The sequence below is a fragment of the Microtus oregoni genome, unplaced genomic scaffold (genome assembly GCF_018167655.1).
Source record: "Microtus oregoni isolate MIOR12 unplaced genomic scaffold, Mior012 000003F_ref0000135, whole genome shotgun sequence".
Classification (NCBI taxonomy): Eukaryota; Metazoa; Chordata; class Mammalia; order Rodentia; family Cricetidae; genus Microtus; species Microtus oregoni.
This window is the reverse complement of record NW_024543062.1, coordinates 58,606,831-58,628,893: the sequence shown is the minus strand read 5'-3', so window position 1 is coordinate 58,628,893 and position 22,063 is coordinate 58,606,831. Positions and strand designations below refer to the sequence as shown.

Genomic DNA, 22,063 nt, shown 5'->3' with positions numbered 1-22,063 from the left:
GTGCTGGGAATGGAACGTGAGTCCTGTGAAAAAGCAGTATATACTCTCAACTGCTAATCCATCTGTCTCTCCTGTTTGTATAGTATGTTCCTAAAGTTGTAATTATTAGATAAGAGAATTAGATTGGAAGAAGAAAGCCAAATGTTACATTATGGTAGTCACAGGCCACGTGTGGCTATTTAAAATTTAATAGCTTTAGCTGGGCAGTGGTTGCACAGGCCTTTCATCTTCGCATTCCAGGAGACAGAGGCAGGCAGATTTCTAAGTTTGAGGCCAACCTGGTCTTCAGAGAGAGTTCTAGAACAGCCAGAGCTACACACAGAAACCCTGTCTTGAGGGGAAGATTAACAGTTTTGTTGTACTAGTTGTATATTGAACCATATGAGTGTCCCTTTCCTTTTTGGACAGTGCTTTTGGAAGATACAGCATTAACATTAACAGAAATATTAGGATTGTTCAAATCTCAACTTTTATGGAATAATGGCTTTGACCTACTCGTCAGCATTTTCTAAAAATAGTAATGACATTTGTATTTGTTACAACTTTGTAACTTCCTGCTTTTCAAATTTAATCATGCCTACAGGTATGTGAAGTGGACAGAATAGACATTGCTAATTCACCGTATAAAAGAGGAAACTAAGGTTCTGAAGCTGCTTGTCTAGTCTCATAGTGATTGGTAGAATATGAATAGAATAGAATTGTAAAAGTTAAGACATCTTTGTCTCTTCAGAAGAGTTTATTTAATGTGTCCCATGTTACAACATTTCTTAAAATTGTGTTTTAAGGTGTTTTTTTTATTACAGATTAATATATTTAGTCTATTATTTGAAAATTTTTGACATTTTATACCCATGCCTCTCTCTACCATTAATTACTCTTAAAGAGTAAAGAATAATTAGTGGTAGTTTGTCTATTAAGAGTTTATATATTCTAATATCAAATTCTTAAGTAAGTGAATATTGGTGTTGGACTTTGAGAAGTATACTAATAGTTTTAAATTTCTAAATAATGTTGATTTATATTGGTGAAAGTTTGGGCCATTTATTCTACCAAGAGACAATCACATTGTAATTTATTGTCTTTTTCTAATTAGATGAGAGCCTACTGTTTGTTTTTTCTCTTTTTAAAAATTAAATTGTTAAAGATTTATATAATGTGTGTATTTGTGTGGGTACTGATTACAGGTGTGAGCTATTGTGTCTACCAGTTTCTTTTTTATTTTTTTTGCTTGTTTGTTTTTTTCTTTGTAGGCAGGGTCTTTCCACGTAGTTCTAGCTACACGGAACTCTATGTAGATTTGGCTGGCCTTCAACTCACAGAGATCAACCTACTTTGCTAAGATTGAAGACGTTCACCACTATACCTGGTGAATCTTTTATTTTATTAAGCTATGTGACATGAGTGCTGGAAACTGAAATCTGTTCTTCTGAAAAAAACAAGTGCTCCTAGCTGCTGAGCCATCTGTCCAGCCCCATGTTTGATTTAGCTAATGGAAAGATGGAAATGCATGCTCGTGTAAGCCTGGACCAAGACCTATTCTCCTCCCTGCTTTTAAAGATTTTCTCTTCCATGTCTCTTTGTTTTGTTATTTATTTGGGGTTTTGTTGTTTTGTGGAGGTTTCTTTTCTTTCTAATTTTGTGTCTTTGGGTGCAGGTGTCCTTGGAGGCCAGAAGCAATAGATCTCTAGCTAGAGTTACACATAGTTGTGAATTGCCAGATTGGATGCTGGGAATGGGACTCAGATTCTCTCATGACACATTCTCGACAACTGAGCCATCTCTCTAGTTTCTCTATTCAGACTTTAAATACATCAGTGAAGCTGAGAGTGGTGGTGCACATCTGTAATCTCAGTAAAATAGGGATTCCAGTTTGAGGCCAGCCCGGTTATGTAGGTCTCAAAAAAAAGTTTGAGCCTTTTCCTGTGGGAGCAGCCGGGTTGAGAGGAGCATGGCCCTCTCCTCTCCCCGTCATGGCTTGTGCCCATCCCCTCATGTCGGTGTACTCTGAAAACGGGGAGTCATCTTGCAAGAATGTCACTTTGCCGTTCGACTGGATTTTGTGAACTTTGTTCGCCCCACCTTGAAGAAAAACAACAGACAGCCCTAAGCCATCAGTGAATTAGCAGGTCATCAGACCAGTGCCTGAGTCTTGGGGTACTGGCAGAGCTGTGGCTCAAATTCCAAGAGTTGGAGGTGGTGGTGCTCATTGTTCTGGCCAGGGTGCCTTTGGAAACATGTGTCATGGAGGCCGCATGTTTGCACCAACCAAAACCTGGCATCGTTGGCACCACAAAGGGAACACAACTCAAAAGTGATAGCACCATCTGTTCTCCCCTGGCTGCCTCAGCCTTACCAGCTTTGGTGATATCTAAAGGTCATTGAGGAAGTTCCTGAATTCCCTTTGGTAGTTGAAAATAAGGTTGAAGGTTACAAGAAAACCAAGGAGGCTGTTCCGCTGCTTAAGAAACTTAAAGCTAGCCGGGCGGTGGTGGCGCACGCCTTTAATCCCAGCACTCGGGAGGCAGAGGCAGGCGGATCTCTGTGAGTTCGAGACCAGCCTGGTCTACAAGAGCTAGTTCCAGGACAGGCTCCAAAACCACAGAGAAACCCTGTCTCGAAAAACCAAAAAAAAAAAAAAAAAAAAAAAAAAAAAGAAACTTAAAGCTTGGAATGACATAAGAAAGTTAGTTCTATGCCTCTCAGAATGAGAGCTGGCAAAGGCAAAATGAGAAACCAATGACATATCCAGCCCAGGGGGCCCTGATCATCTATAATGAAGATAATGGTATCATCAAAGCCTTCAGAAACATCCCTGGTATTACTCTGCTTAATGTCAGCAAGCTGAACATTTTGAAACTTGCTCCTGGTGGGCATGTGGGACGTTTCTGCATTTGGAAGTGCTTTCTGGAAGTTAGATGAGTTGTATTGCACTTGGCTTAAGGCTGCTACCCTCAAGAGTAACTGTAACCTTCCCATGCACAAGGTGATAAACACAGACCTTAGCAGAATCTTGAAAGGCCCAGAGATCCAAAGAGCCATCTGAGCACCATGCAAGAAGATTCAGCATAGAGTCTTGAAGAATCCTCTGAAGAACCTGAGAATCATGTTGAAGCTGAACCCTTATGCAAAGACTATTCACAGGAATACCATTCTTCACCAGGCCAGAAATCACAAATTCTGGGTGAAGAAACCAGAAGCAGCAGCTATAGTAGGAGGCTGCATGTTTGTTTCCCGGTCACCCAGACTCCCAAAATAATCACACAGAAACTATATTATTTAAATCACGGCTTGGCCAATCACTTAAGCGTATTACTTACATCTGGAATTAACCTATCTCTATTAATTAACCTATCTCTATTAATCTGTGTATCACCACATGACTGTAAATTACCGGGAAATTCCCAGTGGCAGCTACATGGCGTCTACTCTGCCTTTCTTTTCCCAGCATTCAGTTTAGTTTTCCCCGCCTAGCTCTGCTCTTTTGCCCTATCATAGGCTAAGACAGTTTTTTTTATTAGCCAGTGGTATTCACAACATACAGAGGGGAATCCCACATCAAGTGGCTCTGGCTGCCAAATCAGAGAAGGAGACTGCAGACAAGAAGCCTGCAGAAAGTAAGAAAGAAAAGAAGCCTGTAGGACAAAAGGCTGCAACTACCAAGAAACCAGCAGCTGAGAAAAAACCGACTGAAGAAGAGAAAAGGCCTGCTGCGTAATCTATTAAAATTTTTCATTCCATAGAGCAAATAGAGACAGTCTATTTGAATAAAAACCTGATCAAAGATAAAAAAGTTTGAAATGATATATTATTGAAATTGTTGTAAGATAAACCTGATATTTTTTCTTTTATACTGTATAGCAATATTTAATTTTTATACCATTTACAATGTTTTTAAAATTTATTTCTATGTATGTGTTTGTGCAAGTTTTGTCCGCTCCTGGCAGGCCAAAAGAAGGCATCGGGTACTCCCCTCTATCACTGTGCCCTTGAAGTAGGATCTACACCTCAGCTAGGCTAGAAGCTGTTACACCCTAGTCATGCTTCTTTCCACAGTTTTTTTGGTTTGGTTTGGTTTCGTTTGGTTTTTCAAGACAGGGTTTCTCTGTAGCTTTGGAGCCTGTCCTGAAACTAGCTCTTGTAGGCCACGTTGGCCTCGAACTCACAGAAATCTGCCTTCCTCTGCCTCCTGAGTGCTAGGATTAAAGGCATGTGTCACCACCACCTTGTTCTTTTCATTATAAAATAATGTAAGGAGTAAGTAGAAAATCAACCATAAATATTTCAAACTAATTTTCATGAACCTGAGTGTGAAGAGTGTATTTGAGTCAGTTTCATAATACTAGTTTTATAATCCACTCTTTAATCTTGCCATATCTGTGCATATAAGTATTCACTGAGTTACTGTGTTTTGTTTGTGGTGCTGGGACTCAAACTCAGGCATGCGTACACACACACATACCCATTGCTCTTATTTTTTTACTTTATACAGAAGGATAGTATAGGGTCGGGCGATGATGGTACATGCCTTTAATCCCAGCACTCGGGAGGCAGAGGCAGGGGGATCTTTGAGTTCAAAGCTACTCTGGTCTGCAAGAACTAGTTCCAGGACAGGCTCCAAGGCTACAGAGAAAAACCCTGTCTGGGGGGGGGGGGGGGGAGGATAGTATGTGCTGCTCCCGGTTTTCTTACTGTATGTAGGGCAGTGCTTTACAGAATGCTGAACTAAGCAAATCGTGACCTCACTGTTGCCACCAGAGTCAAAGAAAGAACATTTGTGTTTGTCAGCACATGGCAAGAACTTGGTCTCATAAATACTGGTGGGGATGGTTTGAGTGAACCATTCTCTGTCAAGACACCAGTACTGACTTTCTGTTCTGGGTTCTCAGAATCCTTCTGAGCAGACTGTCTTTAAAGCTGTAGTATTTAGGAACACTAACAGAGAAAGCTTGGAGACTGTAGCTCTGGAGTTGCATGTAGGCCTGTTGAGTTAATGAAACCTACAAACTTATGGAGTAGGTAATAAGAGTTTTCATTCTTCTATGTGAATAGTAATGTTATGAATGTTTTTATCATTATGACCATTTACATATTTAATTTTCTTAACATACATCCTAAGAAATGTATTTATTGAGCCGGGTGTGGTGGCGCATGGGAGGCAGAGGCAGGCAGATCTCAAGGCCATCCTGGTCTATAAAGCAAGGTCCAGGACAGCCAGGGCTAGATAGTAAGACCCTATCTCACCAAAAAAAAGTATTGACTAAACAGTGTTTTTAAGCTTAAAAAAAAATTACAGGGTATATTTAATAGATACGGTTTTCATTATTTTGTTTTTAAGAATTTTAACCAAAATATAATTATATTGTGCCCATTGTGAGACTGCCCTTCATTACTTTTAGTCAAGTTTACTTTCAGCCAACTATAGTAGGATGCTTTGTACTTGACTCTACCAAGCATTAAATATTCTTTTTTTTTAAAAATTGTCTCATGTGAGAAGTAAATGATGTGTTGCCATCATTTGCTTCAACTTCCGTTACTCTTATGCTCATAACAAGTAACATCTTGTTTCTTATATTTATTTTCCTTTTCTTTCATGTTACCTACTTTGAATTATTACCTGGTTTTTTGATGGGGAGGATTTAATTGTTCTTATCTCAAGTCCTTAAGAACTTTATATATTAACCCTATTAACTGTTGTTCGGGTCCCCTAGAACTGGAGTTATATGTGATTTTGAGCTGCCACATGGGTAGTGGGGCTTAAACTTATATTTGGGAAATCAGCCAGTGCTCTTAACTGCTGAGCCGTCTCCAGCCCCTGTTCTATTGTTTTAAGGGTAGCTTTTCCTTTATTGTATTATTTAGTACTTATTCCCATTGTTTACTGGTTTTCTTCTTAGAGCACGCTGGGTCCTGAGCATGCTCTGCCAGTGAGGTTCTTTGCCCTGATTTTTTTTGTTGTTGTTTTTGGTTGTCTAGGGTTTTGTTTGGGTTTGGAGATAGTCTTCTGTAGCCCAGGGTGTCCTTGACCTTGACTGTGGGTTATCTTGTTCACCTCCAGAATTCTGGGATTATTGGTATGTACCACCACCACACCCAGCTTTATTCAATTATTCTCCCTCGACTGGATTCCACTTAGAAGTCTCTTTGTAACCCCATTCTTCTTAGGCTCTACAGATGTGGCAGCTTCTATGCTGGTGTACTCTAGGATTAGAACAGAGTGTGCTCAGAGACAACTCTCACCACCTCCTTTCATGTCTGTAGTAGGAGGCCACTTGTTCATTTCCCTGCCGCCCAGACTCCCAAAATAATCACACAGAAACTATATTAATTAAATCACTACTTGGCCAATCACTTAAGTGTATTGCTAGCTAGCTCTTAACATCTAGGATTAATGCATTCCAGTATTTTATATTTTACTACAAGGCTCGTGGGTCCCAGCTGGCAGCTTGCATCTTTCCCCTCTAAACTCTGCTTCCTTCTCCCAGCATTCAGTTTAGTTTTCCCCGCCTAGCTCTACTCTTTTGCCCTATCATAGGCCAAGACAGTTTCTTTATTAACCAATAGTATTCACAGCGTACAGAGGGTAATCCCACATCACAGGTCTGTGGCCTTTTTGTTTTTTCGTTTGTTTATTTTTGTAGTAAAGGCTTACTTTTTAGGATTGTTTCTAATAAATTAAGGTTTTTTTTTTTAATATACTTTGTCCTTCGTGATTTCTTTTCAATAGTTCAATAGTAGATGTGTCAGGTCTTGGGGTGTTCATTTCCTTCTGTGTTAAACTCCTAGACTTTTCCCATAGTTTCCTTACTCTGTATGTTGAATGCAACCCCCAGCCCCCCAAGGGTTGAATGTGTTCAGTTTTATTATTAGCCCTGACTTTCCTTCTGTGCCGTGTCTATGATTGTGTAATATTTTTTTAAATATTTTAAATAAAGTTTATTTACTTTATTTTATGTGCACTGGTGTTAAGGTGTCAGATCCTCTGGAACTGGATCTTCAGACAGTTGTGAGCTGCCATGTGGGTGCTGGGAACTGAACCCGGGTCCTCTGGAAGAGCAGTCAGTGCTCTTAACCGCTGAGCCATCTCTCCAGCCCCATTTTAAAAATGTGTAGCCCAGGCTGGCCTCGAACTCGTGATCCTCCTGCCTCTGCCTCCTTCAGAAAATCCTACTGGCGTGCTCCACCACAACTGGTGATTGTGTAATATTTTTAAAAATTTGTTCTTGTCTTTTTTTGACCTAGAAAGACTACTCAGTGGATAAAGTGCCTACTACCTAAACACAGGGTCCTGAGTTCAGCTCCATAGAACTACCCTTAAAAGCCAGACCCTGGCATACATCTGTAACCCCATCACTGAGGTGAGGGAGGTGAAGACAGGTGGGTTCCTCCAGGCTTGCTGGACAGTATAGTCAAAACAGCAAACTTTAGGTTCAGAGACTGTCTCAAAAATAAAAGATGGAGGGCTGGCAAGATGACTTAGTGGGTGAGGGTGCTTGCCACCTAGCCTGACAACCTGAGTTTTTTCATGGGACTCCACATGATCAAAGTAGGAAACACTCTTACAGGTTGTCCTCTGACTTCAGTGTGCATACCATGACGTGTGTGTGCGTGTGTGTGTGTGTTTGTGTGTAGGGGGTGCTATTGAGGAAAGGCATCATGACATCAACTTCTGGCCTCATACGTGTGTCTATGTAGGGAAGTACATAGGCGCACACATAAGTGCATGCACCATATACATATTTTTTAAAAATCTTTCTAATTAGGAAAGATTTTGTTTAATATTGAAAGGGGTTTTTTTTTTTTATGCGTTGTGGTGGTTCTTTTGTTTCTGAAAGTTTCTCTATGTGTTCCTGACTGTCCTGAAAATCATTATGTAGATAAAGTTGGCTTAACCTCACAGGGCAGGGTACAGAGATTAAAGGTGTGTACTACCATGCCCAGCCTTTTGAAAGATGGGAAGAGCAGAATTCCCTGTAATTTCATCAGTTGTTACCAGCCACATTTTGGTGTAGTTTTTCCCCCTATACGGCCAATCTTACTACACTTATTTTTTGTTTTTTTGAGACAGTGTTTCTCTGTGTAGCTTTGGTGCCTGTCCTGGAACTAGCTCTTGTAGATCAGGCCGTCCTCAAACTCACAGAGATCTGCCTGCCTCTGCTTTCTGAGTGCTAGGATTAAAGACATGCATAACCACCACCCAGCCTTGTTTGGGGTGTTTCTTTTGTTGTTGTTGCTGTTTTGTTTTGTTTTTTGTGATCACTTTTCATGAAAATGTCTTCTGAATATTTATCTTCATATTCTCAGCATCCAGTATAAGTTATACATGATTATCCATCTGCAAAATGGGAATGATGCAGTCCTCAAATAAGATACCAATATTAGAAATGCTGTTAATAGTAAAAAATTAGTGGTTAATGTTAAGGGACTCTGCCTTGACTTTAAATATGTATTCCTCAAATTATAAAAGAAAACTAAACCTTCGAGAAGTGTGCTAGTCTCCATTGTGCATATGAAGAACAGAGACCTACAGTCGTTTAATAGTTTTCCGGAGACCACTTTGCAGAAGTGATAGGATATGATCCCTGGCCTTCAGATTTCAAAATTTTCCCCCGGTGGTACTGACCCACACCTTTAATCCCAGACTCATCCCTGGTTCAGAGAGCAAGTTCCAGAACAGCCAGGGCTGCACAGAGAAACCCTATCTCGAAAAATCCATCCAAACAAACAAATGAAAAACAGGTTTTGAAATCTTTATTCAACCAAATCATTAGGTGGACTGTTAATCCTTAGTGCTGTCCCTTTGTACGCCCCTCAGAACTCCATTTATTAAGGGTCTTTGTGCTGTTTTAGGGCTCTCTATTTTATTGCTGGGTAACTTTGTAATGCAGGGAGGACTGAGCTGCTTCTGTCTGAACCACTTCAGCAGCTAAAATGCTGTTTCCTCTCAGCCTGCCCTGGGTTATATAAGCACACCACCTTCCATTTCTTGCTGCATTGTGTTCTAATGGGACAAAATCCAGCTATGGGTTCTGTAGAATTATACTTAGATAATGTTGTTTTGATGGTGTGCAAATTTCAGGGGTAATTTTTATTCAATACCTTAAAATGCCTTTGAATTTGTTTAGTTTTAACATGTATCTGAATCATACTGTAAAACAGGAAAGTGATTTCTTTTTTTTGTGATTAAAAATCTGTTGATTATGTGACTGCAGAGCCAATAGATTATAGCTCTTTTGACTTATCCTTCAACCTGTCTTTTTTTTAATTTTTAAATTTTTTATTTATTTTTCTTTTGTAGTTATGTAGACCAGGTTGGCCTCAAATTTACAGAGATCCACCTGCCTCTGCCTCCAAGATGCTAGGATCAAAGGTGTGTACCACCATGCCTGACTAACCTGTCTTTTTAAAATTTGTGATTGTACTCTGGTACACATTTTAAAATTCTGTGTGTTGAAAATAGTAGCTATCTGCTTCTTTTTTTTGTTTTTTTTTGGCAAGCTAACACTTAACATAATAAAATAATGAAAAACCATAGGCTTGTGATGTTTCATAAGACAATCTGATGAGAAAAGTGGTCTTGGAAAGATTAATTCAGTTTTATGAGGAAATGGTGTTCTAGAATTTGATCAGAGACTTAAAATGATCTGCTTTGGAGGGAGAGGGATGTATGGCACAAGGATGTATAAGTAATATTTTTCAGGTTAAGAAATTATAACTCTCTTTAAAAGAACAGGAAGCAAGAGACCCACAAGATGTAAAAATAAAACTGGTTATAGGACTTTTAAAAATGTTGTTTTATTTAAAAAAGTAAAATTGCTCAAAATTTTTAAATGTGTGACTATCACAGAGGACAGAACTGGGAAAATGGAATGTGAGAGGACCTCGCCTGTTAGTCTGTGTGCTTTGGTAGGAAGAACTCCGTGGATGGACCACCCCCAAAGAGCACTTGTATTCTGACTCGTAAACACTTTATTAGCACTTGTGATTGCATGATTGAAGCACCCATGGTAGTTAGCTCAGGGTCTTTGCCAGTAGGACATAGGAGCTATTTGTTGAATGGTGAAAGTCATCTGAAACAACTTATAATTGTTCAATGTTACAAAATAATCTTCTAGATTTATGTATCTCTCTCTGTAAATTGGTAATTTACCTATGTTCTCATAAGAAACCTGTCAGATGCATTTTTTATTATTCATAGGAACTGCTGTTGAAGCTTGTCAGTTAACTGTAGGTATTTTGGCTGTGGAAGCTGATAAATAAGACATGCATATACCTGATGAGTATTTAAATTTTGACCTAATTTTAAAGTAGAGAAGCTTTTTTCCTTTGTAAAACCTGAAATAGTATGTTCCTAATGTCCCATATCCTTTGTGTCTCCTGCAGGGAAGCAATGCTTCTTAGTCCTGAGGCAGCAGCAGTTTAATGTCCAGGCTCTTGTGGCAGTGGGAGACCACGCGAGCAAGCAGATGGTTAAATTTGCTGCCAAGTAAGTAAGCAATTATATCCTGTTGTCAGAATAAACAATGGTGGGAACCAAGACTCCCAGGGGTTTGGACCATTTTCATACATTAACATCAATGCTTCGTTTGTTTAAAAATGTAGTTATTTAAATTGTCAGTTCAGTGTTGCTTGAATACATTAAACTTACAAAAGAGAAAATATGGAGCACAGGCTTGTGATTCATTTGGAACTGCTGAAGCTGCACTCTTCACAGACAAGTCACATTACTTTCAAGTAGAGCGACAAAAAGCCTGGCATCCTCAACAGGGCACAGCAAGTTGATTTTGTTGTGTTTGTTGAGCTTTGTTCCTCCACTACCCCCCCCCTTGAGATTTGCATAATGAGCAACAAGTTTTCTAACTGAATAATAAAAGAACGTAAAATAAGACAAGGTACTTTTGCAGATGATTCCTGCCTGAAGGAAGTCAGACATGTATTAATAATGTTACAACTTTTAACTTTGACACCAAAGAGTTAGGGGGAAAAAAGAGATAAAACTTGCTTTTTTTCCTCCAGCTGCAAAGGTATTTGCTGTCTAGCTCACCGCTCTACAGAAGCACATTATTTTGTTTTGTTGGGCTTACAAGAAATAGTATATTGAGGTAGGAAGGAAGGTAGAGGGTGCTCTGACGCTAAGGTAATGATGCGGCTGTTTCGTTAGCTGTTTTTCTTAATTAGTGTTCCCATGATAATAATGAAAGAAGACATAGGGAAATGGATGAATGGCCTACATTTTAAGTAATAGTATTCCACAGATGTAGGTGTTTTTAAAATAAATTAAATCTAAAGCAAATACTGTGTTTTTCTATTGTTGAAAGACATCTTTGTTCTTTAGATGCAGGCTTTTTTTTTTTTTTTTTTTTTTTTTTTTTTTTTGGTTTTTCGAGACAGGGTTTCTCTGTGGCTTTGGAGCCTGTCCTGGAACTAGCTCTGTAGACCAGGCTGGCCTCAAACTCACAGAGATCCGCCTGCCTCTGCCTCCCGAGTGCTGGGATTAAAGGCGTGTGCCACCACCGCCCGGCAGGCTTTTTAAATTTTTAAAATTTATTTTATTGTTTGTGTATTTGAGTGTTTTGCTTACATGTATGTATGTACGACACATGTGTGCCTGGTGCCAAAAGGCCAGAAGAGGGCATAAGATCCTCTAGAACTGGAATTACAGATGGTTTTGAGCACCCATGTGTGGGTTCTGGGAACTGAGCCTAAGTCCTCTGCAAGAATAGCAAGTACTGTCCACCCCTTAGCCATCTCTCCAATCTCTAGATGTATATCTTCAAAGACACATTAGCATAAATGGAATCATGAATTCTAGAATTAGAAAGAGACTAGCATGATCTAATGTGACGTCTGAATTTGTTTTGGACTCACCCTGGCCCCAAGACAGTAAAGTGCTCAGCAACTGGAATTGGTTTAGAGATTTACTTAGATCAGTTTTATTATTACATACCTGTTTTTATGTTTGAAATTTTCAGCTCCATGAGTTTTATAACTCAATGGTAAATTTAGTAGTTTCATTCCATCAGTGTGGTAGCCTCACTTGTTCCTTGGTCTTAGACCGCTGTCAGAGACCCACTCTGATCTTCTAGTCGTTAGGTTTGTTTTCATAGAGTGTGCTTGGGAAATACGTTCTCCACCCAGCATCTGAAGGTCAATGTGTGGACCACATCTATGTAGGTGACTCTGGTTTCTATTGATAAGCTGTGTCTACATAGAAAACCTTCTGTACAAAAGGAAAGAGATGGCCATGGAAATCACCGTTGACATGATGAACTATATTTAATATATTTAAAATACTAGGTAAAATTCAACCTCAAACAAAAAGATATATGGATTTTTGTCTTTTATACATTATTTAGTTCTGGGGAACTAATCACCTGACAATTTTACATTGTGCATACTTCTATTACATTGTTATAACTTCAATGTTACATTCCTAAAGGAAATATTGTATAGTTTGAACAGACTTCTGAAAATCCCATTAATCTTTAATATTCACTGTTGGGCCTCCTACTAAGTGTGGGCAGTCAGTGTCTGTGATACCTAACAGTTCACAAAAAGTGTTCAGCTTATTTGCATCTTCCAGGAATTTCTGGGAATGAAACAAGTAACAGCCATTGATCTGTCAGCCCAAACTAACTAGCTGGTAGAAGTGCTTACAAATAGTCACTCAAGCAGACGCCGTTCACCAGTGTCCTCATGTTTATGAATTAAAGAAAGGCCAGACTTCCATGCAGAAGCGAAGTCAAGAGTGATTTTTCTTGGGCTGGTCTTTTGATAAAGTACTTTCAAAATACCTGAGTTCAGTCTCCAGAAACCACTGAAAAATCCAGGCGATGTTGTTATTATACCAACACTGGAAAGGTAGAGAGACAGGAGGATCCTCAGGGCTTACTGATCAACCAACCTATTGTACTAGACAAGATCCAGGGCAATGACAGACTGTTTCTCAAAATAGTGGTAGATGATTTTTGAAGAATGATATTGATGGCTGTCCTCTGACCACTATGGGCATTCATTTACTTACAAATATAAGAAAATAATTTTCGCCGGGCGGTGGTGGCGCACGCCTTTAATCCCAGCACTCGGGAGGCAGAGGCAGGCGGATCTCTGTGAGTTCGAGGCCAGCCTGGTCTACAAGAGCTAGTTCCAGGACAGGAACCAAAAGCTACGGAGAAACCCTGTCTCGAAAAATCAAAAAAAAAAAAAAAAAGAAAAGAAAATAATTTTCTTTTATACAGAAGAATATAGGTATTCTATATTCATAGTCTATGAAGTAGAACTCAATCAAGATCTAGATGATGGCATTTATACTGAACAGATAAGCTGTAAATGAGTTTTTAAAGCACGTTTCTGTTAGTGTGTTAAAAATTAGACTTTATACAGTTAGGAATGTGTGGGAAAGGTATAACTAAAGCCTTTAGTTATAAACAAGTGATATGGCCAATTTTATACAATAGCCTTAACACATGGTACTTAGATTATAACTAACTTTTGGCACTAACATACTAAAGAATTAAGCCAGAGCATTAATAGTAGGCAGTATGATGACTTTGGTTACCTTATGAGAAATGAAGGTTCTTATGACTAAGACTAATGGTAATAACTGATTATTGGTAGTTGTTTGGGTTACTTGATAAGACAGTTTTCTTAAGAACATTGGTGCAAACTCCAGATGAGTTATAGCACTGGTTTGCTGTCTCTATATTATAGCACTGGTTTGCTGTTTCTATCGCTCTCTCTTTAACAAAGGAAATACAAGACTGAAATACTGATTTTTTTTTTCTTCCTTCAAGACAGGGTTTCTCTGTAGCTTTTTTTTTTTTTTTTTTTTTTTTATGGTTCCTGTCCTGAACTAGCTCTTCTAGACCAGGCTGGCCTTGAACTCACAGAGATCCGCCTGCCTCTGCCTCCCGAGTGCTGGGATTAAAGGCATGTGCCACCACTGCCCAGCCTGACTTTTTTTTTTTTAACCAAGTTTCTGTCTCTAGGGTAGGGCTCAACTTGTAACCTCTAAATCAACTTGCATCTTCCTGATAGTAGCTCAAAGCCTTCCACAGTATAGGTCTGCTTGTTAGACACTGCCTCCAGATTTGTGAGTCAAATTAGAGGGGAAACTTTGAAAAATATAAGCCATTGAGCTAGGCATGATGGCATACACCTTTAATCCCAAAACTCAGGAGGCAGAGGCAGGTAGATATCTGGAGTTTAAGGCCAGCCTGGTCTACCCAGTAAGCTTGTAGGCCAGACAGTGCTACACAGTAAGACCCTGTCTCCAGAAACTAAAATTAAAACGCATGTATGTATAAAATTATGCAGGAAACGAGATGGTTAGTTCTTGACATAGAAGGACTGGGAGATCAGTGATTCACATCCCCAGTTATGTCTGTGAGGTGTTTCTAGAAAAGATGGACTAGGGGGAGAAAACCTCCTGGACTAGGAATCTGACAGAATAAAAGTGGAGAGTTGCGGGTGGTTTACAAGCACAGGTTTCCTTTCCTTTCTAGACTTCCATGAGGTGAGCTGCCCTACCACTCCCTGCATGACGGCCTGGAGTACTGAAAGCAAAATGCGTTCTACCTCCTTAAGTTGTCTGTGTCAGACACTCTGCCGTGGCCCTGGAGAGTCTGATTTACTCAGTAAGGGAAAAGAGTTTTAATTCATTGATACAAAAAAAAAAAAGATTGCAAAGGAGGAATTTAAAGGCTTTCTAGCATTAATACTAATGAGTCTGTCTCTTTAATAAAGCATGAGTGCTTTCCCAAAAAATCACCCCTTTATTTAAAAGCTTGTTGTAAAAACAGTGGGAGAAAAAGAATTATAACTGAGTTTCTGGTTTGCAATGACAGCTAATTTTTCTGAATAATTTCAGTAATAAGAGATTTAGTAGTCACAAACATGAAACCTTGATGTTTCCGGAAAGATCTAACAATCCCACATACTTTTGATAAAGTTTTAATATTTTTTTTTCTTCTTACCAACATGGCTATCAGCAGTGTACTTTATAATCCCTCTCTCTCACCGCCATTGTGAGGAATGCTACACCCATTGTAGCAGCTGTGTGGGGAATGAGGCTGTTAGGAAATCAGTTTATGCATAAATGAGGTTAATAGCATAACACTGAGAAACTTAATCAATGACACATTTTTAAAGGGCAAGAGTTTTACTTTTTAAAGGTAGGTTGAACAATTTCCACAAATGTTGGGAGTAGATAAATACACAAATGTTGTGAAGTAGTTGTTGAAGCTGCCTGGAATTTTCGTGCAAATGGGTACGTAACTCAGGTCACAGGGGATGTTAGCAGTATGTGTTCCGAGTGTTTCTTCATGGTCACCCATGTTACCACTACAGGCATTGGCATTGTGTTTCTCATTGATTATGCCTGGCATTGTTCTTAAACAAATGTTACATCAAAACTGTCTCCTATAAAAGACCTTACCTATTTTCTAACTACTGTGTGGGAAAGAGGAAAATAATAGGAGTGGAAGATGGCTTCAAAGTTTTGAGAATTTAGTAGACATAACCCCCCTGCTCCCCTATCATCCTGGTCTTCTTTTAGAACCCTTCCCGGAGTGCCCCATCATCTTTTCCTTGCCCAGAACTCCCTTATCCTCTGCTGCTTTCTCTTCCTCTTGCCTTGGCAACATCTGTAAGTTCCTGTTCTACAGACCCCTGGTGCTTTATCTCACACCAAGACTGAGTGCATGTGTAGAATTACGATATGTCTGCCCCTCTTCTACCTGACAGTGCAAAATCAAGATTTTACTTAGAGACTTCAAATACTTTTATTATTTAGCAGAATTCTTGGGGATCTTTCCTTTTTATCCTTTAAAGTATAATTACACAAGAAAAATCTGGGAAAACAATGAGTTCTGCAAAATATTCTAGTGGCCTCCTATTAAGATCAAAACAGCACATGACTAGCTTCTAAACTAGTTCTGAGTGTTTTGCTTAAATAAAATGAAAAGCTTACTTATGTTTTTAGCTAACGTTAAAAATTTGAGGACCATTGAAGCGTGAAGTGATTGAAAAGAATATTTTGTAGCGCATTGTGTGGGGGAAGACAGCTGCCTAGGGAGTGGGCCAGCTAATGCTGCCAGAATCTGGTTTAGAAAATAATACCCACAGAAATATGTGTATGAAGAAAAGACTGCTTTTAATCCTCACTTAGTTTTCATTCTCTTCTGGGTCAGTTTTTACATATGAAATGCTTACAGCTGACTTTACAATGGATCACCTGAACACTGTCAGCTCTCTAGGTGTTTACATTTTGAAGATTGCAGCCCAGGGACTCTGGACAGTAAAATATGTGAACTCTTAAAGAAGAAAGTAAGAGAGAGAATGGTGTTTATATGTTAATTCCATAAGGCCTAAATTTAACTCTATTCCCATTGGCCTTTTACCAGGTGGAAAAAAGCTAGGACTCCACTATTAAAAATACCAAATCAGATAGTTCCAGCTGGGGTTTCCTAATCACTTAAAAGGCAAAATTCAAGGTCACTTTTAATATCGTAAGTAGATAACGATCTTAGCATTTACTTTAGTTATTAAATCTGAGATTCTTGTCTATTTGCCTTATTGACTAAACTGTATTGTTAATTTTGAGCTCTTGGATTTTTTTTCTTTGAAAAGAAACATTAACGTTTAATGTGGAGGAAAACGTATGTCCTACATTCATCTAGTTTATTGATATTTTACCCAAAAGTTGGCTCACTAATTAGATTCAGTGCCATAGGATGCTTGAGGAGATCATTTTAATCAATCTGTTGGAAAGATCAATTTTCTTGTGACTGAATGAATAGAAAAATGAAGCAGCTGCATGAATTACACAGGGAAGTTGACACATCTAACTCCATAGGGATTTTAAGACCAGAATCTTAATTGTGTTTTTGAAATGGTTGATGGTCTTTTTGTAAATGAAAATTTCTGGTAGCAGAAGATGTGATTCTTGTGCAAGATGGTGCTTCTGACCTCACTTTACATCGCTACCTGATTCTTTAGCTAAAGACTTGAGCTCTTAGTGTCTTTTTTTGGGGGGGGCGGGGGGTAAGGTATTCTGGAAGCCTTTCTGTAGCAGCTGTTAATAGAGGACAGCAGTTAATACAAATACAAGGCAGACCTTACAGCAGCATCTTTAAAGGACTAGAACTAATATGGATAGTAGTTTTAATGGTTGTTTTGTTTGACATGGTCTCTCTACCATCTAGCCTGGAACTGTCTGACTTCAGAATCATAGCTCCCAACCTCCATTTCAGTAGTTTTTAAAAGTTAAAAGTTACTATCGCTCTTTGTGCCTGTTTAACAACCTTCCTTTTACCCCAAAATTCGGGCAGTTTTGAATCTGAAAACAATTTTTTTCTTTGTATTAGTCATTGTGGTTACATGATTTACTGATAGCCTGTGAGTCACAAGTATATTCCTCATTCTCTATGAGTCACCTAACTACATACTAGTTTTGTTTATTTTCCTTCCTTTGAGATATTTCACCTAAAATAGATATTCCACTGGTTGGTAGGTATAAAATTTCTGTTTACTGCGTTAACTATTATAGCTGGAAAATAGAAAATAAATAGTACTCAGAAGTCTCACTGATTCAGAACACTTGGTTAACACCTGCTCTGGTCCAGGCACTTGGCTAAGCTTGGGTCAGCAAGGGGAAAGAGATTCAGAACGGTGCAAAAACTTGTTACAAGTTCTCTGGTAAGTGTAGATGTTTATCTAAAGGTGAGACCCAAAGAAGCCAACTTTGCATTGTTATCCTTTGCTGCTCCTATATGCTTTGACTTTTTGTTGGAGCAATATCTGCTAGGGAAGAAGTGACTATGTAGTCTGCTCAGTTCAACACTGAGATTTTGGATAAGAATGTGCTTTAAAAATTAAGTCTACCTGTGAATGAGGACCAAGACCCCTTATCTAGTTGCTTGAAGAGGCTGGGCCTAAGGAAGCCTGTCCTGCCCTGAAGGCTGTGGCTAGCAAAGCCCTCTGCCCAGTGCCAGCACCAAAACAGGCTGCAGCAGTGGCGTGAGGTCACACTCATCTACTTTGGCTAGGAGCCTGTGGTCCCAACCCCACTGCCCTGTGTACCCTCCTTGGCACAGTTGGCCATTGATGCCTGCTCCTTCCTGGACAAGACACCACTACAGAGCCCCACACAGGCACTGCCACAACCTTTACATCCCATACCTGTAGACTGGGATGCTCGTCCACTGCCCCCACCCCCTGCCAATGATGTTGTGGCCCAAGATGAGGATGACTTTGAGGTCTGCTCTATCAACAGCTCACTAGTGGGTGCAGGGCTCCCTGCCCTGGAGGACAACCTATTTCTTCCACCCTGGGGTGGCAACAAGCCACCCAGCTCGGCCCAGACTGCAGAGATTTTCCAGGCACTGCAGCAGAAGTGTATGCAGCAACTACAGGTCCCCACTGGCCTGCTGACCCACTTCCCCATCCCAGGAGGTGATGACAAGCCCAAGGTGTCACTCCAGGTACCTATCCCCCCTCAGCCCACATGTCCACATGTGGAGCTATCTCCAGTTCCCTCAGGTGAAGAAGAGACAAACGATGGCCTAGGCCTGCCTCCCTTCCCTGAGTGCCTCCCTGGGAACCCTTATCCCCTCAAGGTTCAAGGACCCCGAGCCCCCTGGTGCCACCTGGCAGCTCTCCGTTCCCACACCGGCTCTCTAGCTCACCTGGAAAGACCATGCCCACCACCCAAAGCTTTGCCTCAGACCCTAAGTATGCCACCCCACAAGTGATCCAGGCTCCTGGCCTACAGGTTGGCCCATGTATCCTGATCACTGTCCACAATGGCAGGAAGGTCAACAGTACTCATTACTACCTACTGCCTGAGCACCCTCCTTACCTTCAAGAGGCCCAGAGCCCTGAAGAGCCAGCCTTCATTTCTGTGCCCCTGCTGCTGCCCCGACCCAGTACCCTAGTCCCCACTGCCACTGTTTGATCTATGCCTCAGGCTGCCCCAGACCCAAAGGCCAACTTCTCCACCAGTAACAGCAACCCAGGGGCTCAGCCACCAGCCCTGAAGGCCACTACTCAGCTGCTACAGAGGGGGATGGGCAAGAGGCTGCAGACAATATCCAGATGGTGGAGCAGCTCTTGGGACTGGGTCTTCGGCCATGGGTGGAGTGCCACAAAGTACTACAGATGTTTGTTGGACTGGCATTTGGAGCAAGCTGGCTGCCACCTTCTGGGTTCCTGTAGCCCCTGCATACCACACACAAACACTGATAGTTATCAGGAGAATAGTGGTCTGCTCTAAAGGAGTCACTTGAACCTGCCTGTGGAACAAGGGTGGGGAGATGCCCCATCTCAGGCCTGGAGGACCCACTACTGAACCCACGACTGCCTGTTGCTCCCAGTGGACAGAGCAAGAGACTGAGAGCCCCACCTTACCCACCTCACTTACTCACCCAGAGCTGTTCTGCATACCTTTGTTCAGCCCTCAGTGCCCCAACCAAGAGGTGGGAAGAAGCCTTGTGAAGGCAAGACAGGAAGCTGCCTGGCAGGCCCTGTGTATGACCTCTCTCTGGGCTACTGGCTAGCGTGTGCCCCAGACTTTGCCCCGGAGGACTAGACTGAGGAAGCCAAGCTTGACTTGGGCAAGAAGAATGTGTTGGCTGCACAGAAAGATAGGCCAGCCTCCAGAAGGCCCTCCTCAGAGCTACCCTCTTTTCCAGGAGCCTCTGTAGGCATTTGGAGTGTTGGACAGAATGTGACTTGTGGCTTCACTGTGAACTTGTGGTCTTGACCACTTCCAGGAGCTTATACCTGGAAACACCCTGAAGTGGCTCAGAAAAAGGTGCCAGATTCTCTGCCAAGACCCAGGGTCCCAGATTGGAAGAAGAACCCAGGGACACCACTACTTTTCTGTTTGACCCCTGCTCTTCCCTGTTGCTGTTTGATGTGTTCCCATCAGCCTTTTTTTGCCGAAATTGCTGCCCCAGCTATGGATATCTGCTGCTTCTAGAGAAATAAATTCCGTTTCTATTTTATTTTCCCCCTCAAAAAAAAAAAATTAGGTCTAGCTGGGTGGTGGTGGCACATGCCTTTAATCCCAGCACTTGGGAGGCAAAGGCAGGCAGATCTCAGTGAGTTCTAGGCCAGCCTCATCTACAAAGTGAGTTCTAGGACAGTCAGGACTGTTACACAGAGAAACCCTGTCTCAAAAAACCAAAAGAAAAAAAAAAATAAATCTAGCCTAAACGAGCGGTGGTGGCACACACCTTTAATTCCAGCCTTTGGGATGCAGAGGCAGGAGGATCTCTTTCGAGTTCAATACAACCAGGGCAGCACAGAGAAACCCTGTCTGAAAAAGAATTTTCGGAGGCCTGGAAAGATAGCTTAGCAGTTAAGGGAACCAGCTATTCTTGCCAAGAACTGGACTTGATTCCCAATACCTGCATGGCAGATCATAACGATTTGTAATATCAGTTGTAGGGGATCTGACACCCTCTTCTGGTCTCCATGAGCACTGGACACACACATGGTATGCAGGCAAAACACCCATGTACACAGCAATGAAGATACAGATAATTTTTTTAAAAATTAAGTCTAAGGCTGGGAAGATTTCTCAGTGGATAAACACCATACAAGCTTGAGGATATGAATTTGAATCACCCGTGTAAAAACTGGACACAGCATCCTACAAGTCTGTAATCCCAGCATTCCTACAGGGAGGGGAAGACAGCAGAATCCCTGGAAGCTCTGGCTGGCTAGCCTAGCATACAAAACAAGAAAACTATAAACAAATAAATTAGAAGGCAAGGACAGACACTCTGTTATTCTCTGACCTCAAGAGCACTGTGGTAAGCACAAGCACGCACAAAATTAAGTCTAAAATCTGGTGTTAGAAATTCCCCGGTAATTTATGGCATTCATTTACCTAGCATAAATATAACTAGTTACTTACGATTTCATGCAAAGATTCTTCTGAACTCTGCGTAGGTTGGCAACATGAGGGCATCAAACTATATCAGTGCTGTTGAAGAAGATAATGGTGATTCTTGGACATTGGAAAACTCTTAAAAGATGGCCCATTACTTGAGTGTTTGTCGCATAAGCCAAGTATTGCAGCTTATGGGGTCTTAAGAATGAAAGTTAACGCTGAGTAGAAGTGGCACATGCCTTTAATCCCAGCACTCCAGAGGCAGAGACAGGCTGATCTCTGAATTCCATGCCAACTGTCTACAGAGTGACTTCTGCTACACAGAAAAACCCTATATTGAAAAAAAAGTGCATTGTTTGCAGATGTGCTGAAGAAGCACCCAGGTATTTAAATTTAGTGCTAATTTTTGAGCCAATAACAAGTAACTTTTGATTTGTGGCTAGCTACATGGTGGCCAGCTAATTATTTATTATCTTAGAGACTGTTTTGGGTTTTGTTTTTGTTTTTCTTTGCTTTTTTTGAGTTTTTTTTTCATTTTTAAGTGATAATGCCTGCCTTATCATTACTTGTAAAGTTGAAGTGGGATGGTATATGCATGTCTAAAACACTTCACACAAGCTGGAACTCATAGGAAATAACTGAGTAATAATGGGAGCAATGCTTTAGAGATTTGCATATTAAGATTACTTTTATGAGCTACAAAATAAAAGTGTGTTAAGCTTCTTCAGCATTTAATAAGATACAGATACATTCAATAAAGTACCATGGAATGCTGACATAAAATTTATAAAACATTCCATATTTTCTGCAAGTGAGAAAAAGGAGTTATGCACCAAATAGAAAACAGTGACCAAAGAAGATGGGGTTGGATTAGCATTTGCATCTGGATAAATCTGTTCTTTGGGTTTTAAAAATTACTTTTATTTTATTTGTGTGAGTGTTTTGTTTGCATGTGTGTAAATGCACAGCATGTGTGCGTGATGCTTATGGAGGCCCAAGAGGGTGGTAAGTTCCTTGAACTGTGAGCCACCAGGGGAACCTGGTCCTCTGCAAGAGCAACAGTTCTCTTAACTAGTGAGTCGTCTCTCCAGCCCAAAGAGTGAGCTTTAAATTTTTTATTTTTTTTGCTGGACCAAAGGCTAAGGCTTGCCACTCAGCATTCCAAGC

At 40.6% G+C, this 22,063-nt stretch overlaps 1 protein-coding gene and 1 pseudogene across 1 annotated transcript in view; both read left to right on the top strand.

The window, feature by feature from the left end:
• Window positions 1-22,063, top strand: part of Dars1 (aspartyl-tRNA synthetase 1) — a 63,493-nt gene that overhangs the window by 4,795 nt on the left and 36,635 nt on the right. Inside the window, exon 4 of the mRNA XM_041648396.1 lies at window positions 10,381-10,483. Within this exon, the coding sequence (XP_041504330.1) occupies window positions 10,381-10,483 (103 nt within the window). The remainder of the gene's footprint in view (window positions 1-10,380; window positions 10,484-22,063) is intronic.
• LOC121445868 lies at window positions 1,971-3,715 on the top strand (annotated as a pseudogene).